The sequence below is a fragment of the Cyprinus carpio genome, chromosome A8, assembly GCF_018340385.1.
Source record: "Cyprinus carpio isolate SPL01 chromosome A8, ASM1834038v1, whole genome shotgun sequence".
In the NCBI taxonomy this organism is placed as follows: domain Eukaryota; kingdom Metazoa; phylum Chordata; class Actinopteri; order Cypriniformes; family Cyprinidae; genus Cyprinus; species Cyprinus carpio.
Genome location: NC_056579.1, coordinates 11,622,994 through 11,637,666, shown reverse-complemented (window position 1 = coordinate 11,637,666; position 14,673 = coordinate 11,622,994). Strand labels below are relative to the sequence as shown.

The window sequence follows — 14,673 nt, the reverse complement described above, 5'->3', positions numbered from 1 at the left end:
AACATTTTCTATATTATTGTAAAATTGTTATATTGAGAAGAATAGGCTACTTTAACGTTAAAAAATACCCCCAAATCACCATAGTGCTCAAAGATGAGAAGTTAATTCCCGTTTATAATCTGTTAAAAATAAATTGCTATGTTGTTTTGTAATCACTGTTATTTTACAAGAGAACAAAAACATCTGAACCATGTTGATGTATGCATTTTTTAAAACTCAGTTTCCATATATAGACTACGCAATAGGGATATTTTCGCTAGTGTTGATTATTAGAAATATAAAGTCATTTTCCCCTTTTGTCTGAATCGGAATTTTCTCTTTATTGCGACACCAGATACTGCCTACCCGCTTTGTAACCACTGCGTCCACGCGCTGCACAGTCTCTACTTCCTGAAAGAAAGAAAAAAAGACTAAGATATAAAGAAAACATAAAGGCTTCTTCGTTACGGCTGCTTTTTATTTTATTGTACGCCACGGAAGACGTTTCTGTCACAAAACTACCAGTAGCTATTAAATCTTGAGGATTCTAAACGAGAAATGTCAATTCGGGACGGTCTCTAGCATGGCGGCAGCAGTGCACGCGCAGGTCCGATTCAAACAGGTGGAAAGAGTGGGACAGTCCTATCGCGTGACGGCAGCTCGAGAAGAAGGTCTATTTTAACCCGCATAGCGTTTTTATTTGAAACATCAATATTAAAATAATTCGAGTCGTTTTTGCTAAACATTCTCGCGCCCGTATGACATCAACAGGCTTGTGCCACACATCTCATAATAGTAATAATCTCGCGCCGGTCGTTTGAAAAGTGGGACGTTAAAGTCAGTTACGCCGAGCTCTTTTTCTGGAGCCAGGAAGGTTTGTGCGTGTGTGTGTTTTTTTTACATTTACGGTATTGACCCTCAGGGTTTTTCCCACTTGCACTGGTCCTCGAGCCGTTTACGCACAGGTGGGAGATACCGAGATACCCGCTTGGTAGGACGGCCCCCTCTCTCAGTTCCTCAGCGGATGATGTGTGCAAGTGACATTTGTCGTTGCGGTTTGGGACAGTAGGCGAGGCGTCTCTGCAAACAGGTGTGCGACTGCCCGAAACAGGCACACGTAATACGACTTTTTTCGCCTTGTTTAGCGGAGGTGGACCTCCAGCACCGGTGTCGAAGCGATTATATCCTCGTAGTGGGACAGGGAGAGGAGGGGGAGTCAACTATCATTTTCAGGCTTTGTAGTTGCATTTGATCGTTTCGAAAAGGGGCTCGAGGCTCACAAAGAGGAAGGGATGGCAACTAAGAAACCATGCTCGGATTTAACGAAAAGGAGCCGAAGTCCCGTCGTGCTGGGGGCAGAGATGTTCAGCGAATTTCAGGACTGGTGTCTCCGGACTTACGGAGACTCGGGTAAAACAAAGACCGTCACGCGCCGAAAATACAACAAAATCATGCAGACCCTGCTACAGAACGAGGAGTCGGACGGTGTCTATGTCGACAACAGCCACATCAACGCCAAATTCAAATTCTGGGTGAAGTCCAAAGGCTTTCAGGTCGGCAGCAACATCTTGGGCGAGCACAACAAGAAAGAGTCATCGGGGAAGCCCGTCCTGTACGTCCCTGTCAAGTCTACGGTAAAGAGCTTTTTTCCAGTTGACTATATGTGAGTGAATTGTGTCTGTGTGTTTGTGATTGTGAGACTTTAACTCTCAATATGGTTCTGCGGATGCTGTAGCCCTTTCTCAATATGCTTCGGGACAGCGCTCGTTTGATTCCACCTACGCGCAATCCACATTGCTGTGCGCAACTTTTCAATCTTACACCTCGGGTTGACAGAGCATATTCATCCCTCACCCCAACCGGGCAGAACAGTCTTACTCTGAGAACTGGCTGCCATAGCAACGCCGGTCCCTTTTAGCAATAAAGGCGGTAGTAATGGTATCTGACGAATCGGCATGACGTTGTCCTGCTGACGGGATCGGGATGTCACAGAAAATCACAACATGGCCCGTTTTTTTTAATCCCAGCAAATCATGATAATGTTGATTGAGAGAACGTTATTTTATTTACTACTTCGCTTTATGTCACTGGACGTTTGGAGGCGGGAGCGCGCGTGTGGTGAGCTCGTGTACCCGATTGATGGGGATGCCGGAGCGCAGAGGGGCGCGCGCCGAGAGTTTTGCTTAGGGGCTAACGATATACGGTGCACGTTAAAGTACAGCTATATTGCTCTGAATGAATCAGTATGTTTTGAGAAATTAGTGTTTGAGGGACTTCAGCTGCTCTCGTGGGCCACTTGAGGGTCTCGCGCACCATCCTCCTCCTCCTGTGGTCATCTCAGGCACGGACACTCGCGCGCTCGCCGATCAATGTGTCATTTAGGGCAGCATTTAACATGGAATAAAAACAGCGTTTGAGCAAGTGTAATGCGAAATTCTCTACCATTTCAACATCGTGCCTCGTGCGTTTTTATTCTGGAGAGCGAAAGCAAGCTCTTGCATTGTTCTGTACCGGATGAGGGCGGAGCGGACGGTTGGCACCCGTTGCTCTGGTAACCTACCTGTTCTGCTCTACAATGCTCGCGTTTTTTTTTAACACATCCCAGGACTATGACTGATCAATCATTAGAAACACAACCAAAGCAAGGGTTCATTTAGAATCAGTTTGATGACCAAGGAATGGACAAAAATTCTGCACTCCGAGGATGCACGATGTTTAATTTGTTCGATGCATAAAGGCATGTGGTCACAAAGATTATTTAAAGACCCGGTCTGGCCAGTAATAGTTTTAATAATAGTTTAATGGACAGAAATAGGTATCAATACCTATCATTACATTTGGGGTTTATCCTTTTTTTTTCATTTAAAATATAAAATGTCCAAATTTAATGTACTGTAAAGACTGAGATATACAGGCAAGTGACTGTTTTCTTGAACACTAGGAGGTCCTCGACTACCACTGGTTCATTATACAGTTCAGGGCTTCATGAACAGACACCATTTTGAGCATTGCCCTCAAGGGGTCCCACCAACAGACCTTTGTCTGGCATCCAGGAGGGACCGACTCCCCTGAGACTGACACACCTCAGCCTGAGAAAAATAAGCAGTCAAATTAGAAACAATGGTGACAAGACTGTTTTTTAAATGAGTATTTTAATGGCTCTTCACACTTGTTTCACTGTTCACATAGAATCCCAGGTGTTTGACTATGCATTTAAAAACACAACAAAGATCAATAATCATACCAGCAGGAGCCACCAAGTGAGCACTTTGTACAAAAAAAAAAAAAAAAAAAAAATATATATATATATATATATATATATATATATATATATATATATATATATATATATATATATCTCATTTTACTTTTTTTTTTGTTGTTGTTGAAAATAACTTAAATTAGTGTAGATTAATCCTCGTTAGCAGATAATTGCTATGCAACCATTTGACAGCTCCTAACAGGCAGTTCCCAGCGTGCTTTTCATTTATAAGACTGCAGAAGAAATGAGGCAGAACTCTGAACATTGTAACATCTCCTGCCACAGTTAACCCTTCACACAGATGTGTCGGTTTAACTACCCAAAGGACGTCCAGTGAGCCTGTGCCAATTACAGATTCTCTATCCTTAAATTGCTTCTGTAATGGAATTAATGTGCAAGTCAGATGTGAAACTGAAGTTCATGACATATTACACATATGTATTACATGTTGAGAAATACGGCCCTCCCCCACCAGCATACACACACATTTCTCCACCCACTGCTTTCTCTCTCTTTCTCTGAGTACATGTGGCTGATCTGAGGTCTGTATACACTGGCATTCTCTATCATTATTTAACAGCTCCCTAATGCTGTGTTTGTTTTACCCTTTATCAGTCATTCTGTCCCTCTGTGGAGACTCCGTGCATCCTAATACAGCCTCCTGTCACTGCATGACACATACACATACACTAGATCTCACAAACGATCAGTCACACAGATAACCAGTTCTGTCATATGGAAGAGGTTATCTGATCTATGGCCATATGGAAGAGCACAGAGAATCACTGAATGGCCCATCACTGCTCAGTCACTATTAAAGCTTTTTTAGCATTTTTGTCAATATTTAATTTAATTACTGTTTTCAAATAGGCATTTTAAACACTCCCCTATCTGCCATTGGTCGTGACTAAAAAAATTGAGGATGGGGTGTTTATTGGTTTATTTATTTTTTTAAATGTATTAATTAAAACTGTTAATTAAAATAAATTCCATTTAATAATTCAGTTATTAAATCATAAAGTTATTCATAAATTTTTTAAATATATATTTTTAAATTTGGTATATATATATATATATATATATATATGTGTGTGTGTGTGTGTGTGTGTGTTTGTGTGTGTGTGTGTGTGTTACACTATGGCCTCACAAGTTACAGTAACCAAAATATGGAACATGATAGCTTTCCTGTGCAGGGTAATGAATTCAAGCAGCTGAGGTCACTTCCTTTCAGACCCACCCAGCCATGTTCTTAACCAACCAGCATGTCACAAAGAACAAGAACAAGGAAGCGCAACCATCCACATGCTTACCCACTAAGAGAGTGAGACGTTCACATCAGCATTATTATCTCATTAACGACTGGAACAGTAAGGGATCCTTCTCAAATTGTTCTATGTACGCAAATTAGACAACAAACAAAGAAAGAAGAACAAACAAAACAGAGCAGAATAAAAAGAGGAACAGAAGCAACCGGGGACCTTTTTACAGTGATAGGGTACAGAGAAAGTGTGGCATAATATCTATGTGCTTCCACTTTCCACAATACAGCTAACGGTTTTCATAATGTAAAATTTAGTTTCATGTTGGGTTTGTGTACACTTCTTTAACATGTTTAATTTCTGGTTCTACTTTTATTTCCTGCTTCTATTTTTGCGTCAAGACAAGAGACAGATACAGTACGCTGTTGTTTACAAATCACTCTCTCTCAGTTTTTTTTCTTTATCATGCTCAATAAACTCAAAATTGACTTTACCCAGGATCCCTGCCAACTCCCATCTGAATGTTCAGGGTGACATGGTGTGGGGTTGGAGCCCCAGTGCTGTGTGGGATGCAGAAGAGTGGCAGAGGGCCTCTCTGATGCAGGTGCACCTTGGGTGTGCCATGTTTCAGTGTGTGGGGGCGAGAAGGAGGAGGACCTGATTGAGCAGGGGCTCTTTATCCTGTGTGGTTTTAAAAGAGCTGCACTGTCATTGTGGACGAAAGAGAGAGAAAGAGAAGCAAAAAAGCCACTAATAGCATATGAGTCAAGCAGCCCATGCTATTCTGTCAGCGCTGACTGGGCTCACAGTGCACATATCATTCATAAAGCTATTAAATATGTATCTGTTGTGTCACAGGCCCACTGTAGACTTTGTTTCATGAGAGTGGTGCTCGATTCAGCTGCAGGGCATCACAAGCTCTGCTCTCTGTCTGTCAAAGTCTTTCTGTATACCACTTTAATATTCTTTCTCTCCCTCCCTCTCTCTTGATCTGCTTCTGCTCTTTCTCTTTGTTGCTCTCTTTCTAGTGAGGGGGAGTAACTTCATTTATCACCTGTTATGTCCTGTGGCTAACACTGGGAGCAATAACACACTTGCACGCAGTAAAACACGTAAAGTCAGATTTAGTTGTGACCACAAGTTCACAGGTGTTTAAAATTAAATATTTTTCTGCTGCCTCAAAATGGGTCAGTCGTTCAGGGTTTTACTTGCCCCGCCAACAGTTTCACTGGCACTATATCACAAAAATGTATCAATTTTATTATTAGTAACATATTTTATAGCTACCATTTCAAAAGTTTAGGGTCAGTAAGATTGTTTTTTTAAAGAAATTAATACTAATTAATAATAAATGTATAAAAAAATTAATAATAATTTAGCAAGAACACATTAATTTGTTAAAAATCCTTGACAGTAGGGATATTTGTTGTTACAAATAAGTTCTATTTTGAATAAATGCTGAACTTTCTATTCATAAAAGAATCCTGAAAAAATATTAGCAGCACAACTCTTTTTAATATTGATAATAATAAGATATTGATATTTGAGCACCATATCAGCATATCTGAATGATTTCGAAAGGATTATGTGACACTGAAATTCAGCTGTGCCATCACAGGAAAAAAATACATCTTTAAATATATGTAAATAGAAAACAGCTGTTTTTAATTAGAATAACATTTCAGAATATTTATTTATTTACTTTGATCAAATAAATGGAGCCTTGGTGAGAATGAGAGACTTAAAAATATTTAAAAAATCTGACCAACCCCAAACCATTAAACAGTATGCTTATGCTCACCAAGTTTTACATTTTTTATTAATGCATTTTTATTTTAAATATGTTTAGCCAATCACTGATTTTTTTTTTTTTTTTTTTTTTTTTATAAAAATACATTCAATACAAATAATTAATTACTACAAAAAAAATATTTATATCAATAGTCAGTCTAAAACCTAATATATTATTAGGGGAAAAAGAAACATACAGTTATATAAAATATAAAAATATTTAACATTTTATATTATAGAGATAATAAATTATACTACTAGCTATATGTCAATCTATTCAAGCTATAAGTACATATCATACATGCTTTTGACTACAGTTGCATAATATACAAAACATTACTGATTTATTTGATGGTTCATGTTCATTCTTGTAATTTTAAAGCCTCGTAGTCACCAACTGATTAATGGCTCATCAACAATTCAAAAACGATCTCACACTAGCTCTAGTTTATTAGTAAGCATTTACTGTAAAAAAAAAAAAACACAAAATTTGTCTCACATGTCTCACAGTCTACTGCATTTGCACCAAATGCTGACAATACTACAGCTCACTGTAAAACTTCACACTGCTTTCCTGACATTCGCACACTCTTGTTTTGCCCCTCATCTATGTCTCTGTTGATTTTCAAAAACTGATGAAGAGTCCAGCGAGAGGGAGACTTTTTAAAGATTTTTCTTATTAAGGGGGCAAAGGAGAAGAAAGGATGTTGCAAGATTTTAAGTGAGGGAAATGATTGCTTTCTGTTGCTATGCCAACTGAAACAGAAATATCCTCATTGCCGTGTATGTGTGTGTGGCAGAGGGAAGGTTTAGTCATTGTTCTGCAGTATGGGCCTATCGCAAGACAACCGTGAGCATATACTGACTCTCTGAGCTGGGGGAAATCTGGTCAAATGTTTGAGACTCACTTATTCCATCATATCTACTGAGGGATGATAGAGGTTCTACAAAAGCAGAAGCAAAAGTTTCAAACACATACAGGTGTTTCAGAAAATCATCATATTTACATCATATTTGTAACCTAATGTGACTTATCTTGTGAATTTTAGGACAAATTTAAATGGAAAGAAAAAGATAAATTTTTATTCTGCCAAGATGCCAATGTTTGAAGTAAATGATTCTGCACCCATTGTAATATGAAAAATAGGTAGTAATTTAAGAAAAGCAAGACAGTAGATACATTACAGATATGTTGTAAAAACTAGCTGGTACAACCTGTAAATACACTCTAAAGCTTTTCTCAAATAATTTTTTGCATTAGAGAGACTGAGGGGGAAAAAACCCTAAGAACTGACATCTTGTCCAATGCAACTTTGTGGTCAACTGTTTTCATCATAGTGTGTGTGTTTGTGTGTTTTTAAGTGTCTACCCTCTCTTGCTCAGAACTCCAGGTCAGCAGAAGGCTGATCTGTGCAGAGAAACACTCTCAAGAGACGTTGTTGTCCAGCCTGCAGGGATCAGGAGACACTGTCCTCTGTCCTGAAGGAGTTGCCTCTCTTGGCGACTGATCTCAAAAATACACACATATCCACCCAAATTGCTGTTGACAACAGGACACGTGTCCACACTCAAATGCTTGAAGAAGAGACGGACTTAAACTGTAGCAAACCGCTTTTTGATTCCATTATTAGCATATCACTGAGGACAAAAATCAGGCAAAAATCTCATTATGATAAGTGATTAATTAACAAGCATATCTGCAGAGAGCCTTGGAGAAAAAGGATCTAAACAGACCTTTTGTCAGCTCCCCTCCCCACCCCTTCAAACCCAAAGACACTCTCTGCCTCAACAGTGGCCTTTTATCTACCAGTCATTTGCATGAATGCTAACAGTTTTGCATGATGCATTTGCAATAGCAGGTTACGACATGAAAAGCCCACAGAGCGCACTGTGCTGTCCACACGCAACATACAAGACAACCACAATGTCCACTGACACAAAGACTCTCTTTATCTCATATACTTCATAGCACTGACCCAAAAGTCCTTAAATCAGTTATTCCCCTAAAGTCTAGCATGCAAAAACTGAATAACTCAAACAAACTTTTTTATTAAACTTAAAAGTTCATGCTAACTAAGACTTAATTTATTAATCAAGAAAAGCTCCTACAAAAACAGTAATATTGTTATTTATTTTTACAATTTAAAATAACTGTTTTCTATTTTTAATATATTTTAAAATTCAATTTATTCCTGTGATGGCAAATCTGAATTTTTAGCAGTCATTACTCGAGTCTTCACTGTCTCATGATCCTCAGACACCATTCTAATATGTTATTTCAAGAAACATTTCTCATTATTATTAATGTTGAAAATAGTTGTGCTGCTTAATATTTTTGTGGAATCCATGGTTTTTCAGGATTATTTGATGTATAGAAAGCTCAATAGAATAGAATTTTTTTGAATCAGAAATTTTTTGTAACCTTATCAATTTAATGCATACTTGCTGAGTAAAAGTGTTAATTAAAAATAAAATAAAAAAAGATAAATAAACTTACTGACCCCAAACTTTCAAATGGTAGAAAAAATTAAAACTTCCTTAATGAAACCCATCTGCTGCATTCAAATAAACCGGTGTCACCTCTTTTTTGTTTGATTTAACTAAAAGTTTGCATTGTTAGCTTCAAGATATCGTATCAGGGGACAAAAATGGTACCATGTTATTGCTTAGATTTACTAAGAACTGTTCTGATTGTGCTACCACACACCGCTTGATTGACCCACTTCAATCTGTCTCTTAGAAGTGAGAAGCCTCCTACTTGAAATGGATGTTTGATTCAGAAGTAGGTGATCTGATCCAGTATCCTCTTTCCCATCTTTTACACTATTGTCTTTTTGAGTTTTTGGGATTCACATAACCCTTGCGTCTGAAACTATAGGAATGTAGGAGGAATGTATAAGCGCAATATGCAAAGTTATGTACATTTATATGTAGATGTACATTGTCATTGTGTGTGTGCTTGTTTTTGTGTGTACCGCATGTTCTTGTGTGTGTGTGATGAGAGAGGGTCGCGGATGGTGCTACTCTGGTGTTCCTCCCCTCGGCTCCTTCTCTCTGTTGCCATGGAGAGACCATTCTCCTCTCCCATAGGAGAAGAAATTAACACCATTTTTAACTGGCTCCAAGGGCCTCCCCCCTACCAGAGAGAGAAAGAGAGAGAGCTCCTACAAACACACATTCGCACACCTACACAGATAACCACACACAGACACGGTCCTGGTACACCCTGCCTCCCTGAGCGGATCAGGGAGGACGTGTGCATGTGTGTGCTAGAATAAAAGCTTTCTCTATCTCTATTCTGGAAGGATGCAGCTTTGGGACAAAAGAGTGTTTCAGTCCATCTCCCCCTCCTCATATTCACCATACCCTCTGTGGCACTCTCTCGTTCGCTCTCTCTCCTTCGTAATTAACTGCTGCAGTCTCTCATTAGCGTTGTGATCCTGTCCGGTTGTCTCACTGTCTGCACCCCCCCTCCCCACCACGCAATTATACCATGACACCAGGGTCACGTGACCCAGCAGACACCTCAGAGCATGAACAGAACACGTTTATACACACATGCAAACAAGTATTTTATTTCTTGTGGTTTGGGCTTATGCAGGGCCATAATCACCATAGTGCTTGAGGTCTTCGGATTTGCGGTCAATCGATATGGGTTTTGAAATGACTGATTATTTATCTTTAAAAGGTTTACATTTGGCATTCGTGGCTATAGTACAGAGAGCAGACAGGAAGGAGAGTGTGAGAGAGGGGGGATCGGATTGGAAAGGACCACGAGCCAGGACTCAAACTCGCCAGAAATGCAACCATGCTATGTGTCAGAGTGCTGCCCACAGGCTATCGGATATGATGGTGCCCACCAGCCTTCAATTGTTGCTAAGATCTTTGAAGATGAAAAATTTTGGCCAATGCTGAAGAGGACACAATGGGCCAAAAAACAACACTGAAAATAATGACTTTAAAAAAGACCCTTTGGAATAAACAAAAATGATTTAAATATTATAATACTTTTGTATTTATTAGAATATTTGTATATTATATTTTATGTGATATTATTTCTTCATGTGGCATTGCTACTATAACATCTTTGCTACAACATTTTTTTTAAAATATAGCATAAGTTTTCAAATAAATGTAAATATATTGGATAACTTTTTTAGCTTTTTTACTTTAATGCATCAGTTAGATCTTTATTCAACTTGAATTACAGCTCATAAACCCATTTTACTTTGTAATGTGACTTATCTTGGAGTTAAATTTGATGTTAAATGAGAAAAAGGGATGGGAATCGATTGGATTGTAAAGAGTGACTGATACAGACCAGAGAGGAGCAAGAATGAATGCAAGCGCTAAAATAGTGCATAAATACTGTAGCTTAAAATGATCCAATAGCAGAAAAGGAAACTCCTTTCAGACAAAGTTTAAGGATTAAGAAGATACTTTTTTCTGAAATAATGAGCACTGGGAATGTGCATTAAGATAATAAATATAAATTTTTGATTTAATGTTGACTTTAGAAGTTACACAAAGATGTTCAATATCCTGCTTGCACACTTAAAAAAATCACACATTAGACATGCAAATATAAATTTAGGTGAGCACGATTGAGGCCAGAGCTTTATAGTGACAGACTAATGCAGATGACAGTAAATGATCAGTTGTGTCTGGGTAATGTGGGTGCAGAGAGTCAGATGGAGCTCAGGGAAGAGCTGCGCCCATATGAGGAGCTGAAAGCGTCTGTCACACCCTGTCAGAGAGAGAGAGAGGAGGGGAGGAAAAGCCGAGTGGCTGAATGAGAGGGAGGGTTAGGAATGAGGAAAGAGTAAAGGGAGAGAGAGAAAAACGTAATATAGATTTAATGGAAGAGCATCGTGAACTTACAGTGGCAGGAAGGAAGGTGGAGAGAGTGGATCGGAACAGAGGAGACAAGAGTAGTGAAAAAGAACGGAGGGATTACACTTCATCTTTCCTTGACCTTCATGCACAAAGATTCACACGCAGCTCCCCTGCCCTGTAACTCTCTTCTAAATCCCCCACCTCCCGCTGAGAGAACGGGTTTCAACGATTTGTAGGTCTATACCTTCTGCCGGCCTCACAGGGTGGAGATGGGACTTTAAAAGGTGACCTGTTATCAGATTTGCAGCAGGCTGATCTAAATCACCTGCATTGTTGAAACAGTTCCTCTCTCACACACATGCACACACACATTTCTGCCTCTTCCACTGTAATACAAATATTTCCCCCATTTTCCCTCAAGCACTATATCACTGTAATGTGTTATGGCAGCTTTAAACAAAGCAATTCATAAATATAATGCTGGGTATTAAGTGTCTAGGTGTCTGATAGTAGACAACACTCAATTCGCTCTCACTATTATAAATTTAGCAATGCTTGCAAAGGCTAGCAGCACTGTATCTATTCATATGGGCGGTTTAGAATTAAACTTTGGCATATAAGTCGTCCTGTGGACATGAATGATATCTCAAAATGTGCGGTTTTTGCAGAAGAGGTGCAATATTACTTTTCTAAGCAATCTAACATATAATTTTTCCCTGGCGGAGGATAAAAAGGGTGAGAAACAAATCCAATAAACTTATATCGAAGGCAATCTAGCAATAGCATTTACTGATGCACTAAACACCACTCAGAATACCCTAGCAACCTCCTAGCAACACACTATACACCACTCAGAACAACTAAACCAAATGATCCACCTTAGACAAAAACCACCATGGTGGTGAGTTTGGAAAAGGCAAGGACCATTCCATTTACTTTAGAAAATATACAAATAAAAAAAAAAATCTTAACCCCACAAGACATTGTGATGCAAAGACTATTGTACTATCTGTGTTTGTTCATCCACATTGCTTTAGTTTATCTGAATACTGATTAAGATTATGTATTTGGCTGCAGTGAAGAAAAGGCTACTGACCACTCAAGCTATATGATTTAAGCTATTCATATTTTATTTTCAAAAAGCATCTTGGATGTATACGTATTTAATGTGTCCTGTTTGGTGCCATATCGGTCATGTTTGTTTATGTTGCTCTAGTCTATCAGGTCTTCTTTACCTTTTTCTCTGTAAATATTTGCTAGGGCTCCTTTTCTCTGTCGGCCCATGTATACGTGTGTGTGTATGAGTGTGACCCAGCTGCCTCCTTTCTCTTGCCCCCTCCCTTCACTGCCCCTGTGTGTGCATGACTGTTCAGAGACTATGCGTGTGTGTGTGTGCGACTGCCAGAGGGGGTGGGGGTCGGGGTGGCCACTTGCCGAATCAGCCCCTCCAGTCTCCTAGCAACAGAGCTGTTTGGAGTGGGACGGGTGAGAGAGGGAAAGAAAGAGAGAGAGAAAAGCAGAGAGAAAGAGAATAGGAGGGATACAGAAGAGGAGAGGGGGATTGAAAAATATGCCACATCTGGAAAAAGCCAAGGCTTGCAGGGTCTCAAGAAAAGAGAGACAGATAGAGTTCAGAAGGGGAAATGCTGATTACTGCTGCTGACAATTCACAGTGCTTCTTTAAAAATGATGAGAGCATGATGAAACCCTGCACTTTCAGGTCCAGAAAGAAGTATCTCACACACACCAGTTCAGCTCTACTGTGGTTTAATGATTAAACACACACGCTGTTGCTCCACGTCGGGAACGAACAGTCAGCTCTACCTGTGAATCTAAACACTGTGCTTTTGTGTTTTGAGGAAGAGTGAGAGAAGAGTGTGTTCACCTGATCAGGGTTAACTGAAGCTAAAACACTCACTGTGTGAATCATACTCTCTGCTGTCACAATTAGTAATGCTCTGCACTTTCAAATTTACATTTTTTACATCTAAATCAAACAAGCATTTCATTGTTTATTTATTTTTTACGGTTTTATGCGCTCTGGTATGCTTGATTTTGATTGGTCAGTTGTTGCATTCTGTAAATATTTTTGACCACTAAACTGTTATTCACCGTTGTCCCAGTCAACTAATTTCCTAAATAGCCAATTCATCTTTATTGTTATTGTGTGAGTACAGAGTCATTGAAATACAATATTCCATATCCACTTATTAATTTATTTGCAAAGTCGTGATGTAATAAATACCATAATGTAACAGTTAGCCAGTCATTATTGCAAAACAAACCACTTTAGGGTGATATTAGATCCCATGCTTTGTACTGGCATTTATTTTGGGATGACCATCTGATTTAAATGTGACATGGGCCATGTATACACTGCACGTTTCAGGAGTGACAACCACATTTAAATGCGTGATTGAGTCCCGTAAATTATCGTTCCATGTGTGTACGGAATACGACTCACTCCAAAAACTGCCATGTATTGCAACATGGTAACCATAGCAACGTTGTGGAGTCTCGGAGAGAATGGAGGCCTGAAGATTAGATAGTTTTGTGTTAGCTACAGTTGACAAAACAAGCATTAGACCTGAGAAAATCAGCAAAACGTGATTAAATCGTGGTCGTCGGGAGAGGCGTCGTAACAGGCCTGGCTCCAGAATCAGAGCACTGAGGGTGCTTCTTAAATTAGTGATATATATTTGTGCCATCCATAGCTGAGTGTTCCATTGATAATCACTAAAAGCTGTCACTCATCTTAGTTCATTACGATCTCACAGTTACATTATAGCTAATCAGTGAAGTTCTCTATGCTGCACAATGAATCTTATTTATATCGCTTATACACTTTGTTATAATGAGATGATTTGCGCTGAACGCAACAAAAAATGCGGCGATCTGAGCGGTGAGTGGATTCTAACTAAACACATGTGATTGGTTGTTGGGTTCATGAAATCAACAGATATGTCTGTGATTGGATACATTGCTCTACGCTTCAAAACATGTTGAAATAGAAACAGATCTCCTGAGTGCAAACCATAAACAACTGGATAGTTTGCCATATCTCTAATGAAATGCCAGTATTAAAGCATTAATTGAGGGTGCTTAGCACCCTCCAGCACCCCAGTAGAACTGGGCCTGCGTCGTAATCTAGTTTTGTTGTTGTTAAACAACCTACACTCTCTTGACCACAACTGGTCAGACGAAAATACACCTCTCTCTGCCATCCTGTCAGATCTGAGGTTAACACTTGATGTCTGACAATACAAGTACTTTGGCATCCTTCTTGTGACGTCATCATTAACAACTAGTTGTTTAGTTCGGTTCCATACACACTGCATATAATTTCTGTAAATGCGGTTGTCATTTCTGTATTTTTCGGGAGTTAATGCAGTTGTCAAATGTGGTTGTCACTCCCGTATTTTAGTGAATTATGTGTGTACACAACATGATTAAGGACTAAAAAGTGAACTGACAGCAGAATTTAGCTGCATTGTGTAGGCTACATGGGCATATTGTTTCTGTTGCACACACTGTGATTCAGTGAAC

The 14,673-nt window shown here is 39.2% G+C and overlaps 1 protein-coding gene across 1 annotated transcript in view; it reads left to right on the top strand.

The window, feature by feature from the left end:
* Positions 1–350: 350 nt before the first annotated feature.
* Positions 351–14,673, top strand: part of LOC109072692 (nucleolar protein 4-like) — a 38,916-nt gene continuing 24,593 nt past the window's right edge. Inside the window, exon 1 of the mRNA XM_042762187.1 lies at positions 351–1,613. Coding sequence (XP_042618121.1) covers positions 1,272–1,613 — 342 coding nt within the window. The 5' untranslated portion in view covers positions 351–1,271. The remainder of the gene's footprint in view (positions 1,614–14,673) is intronic.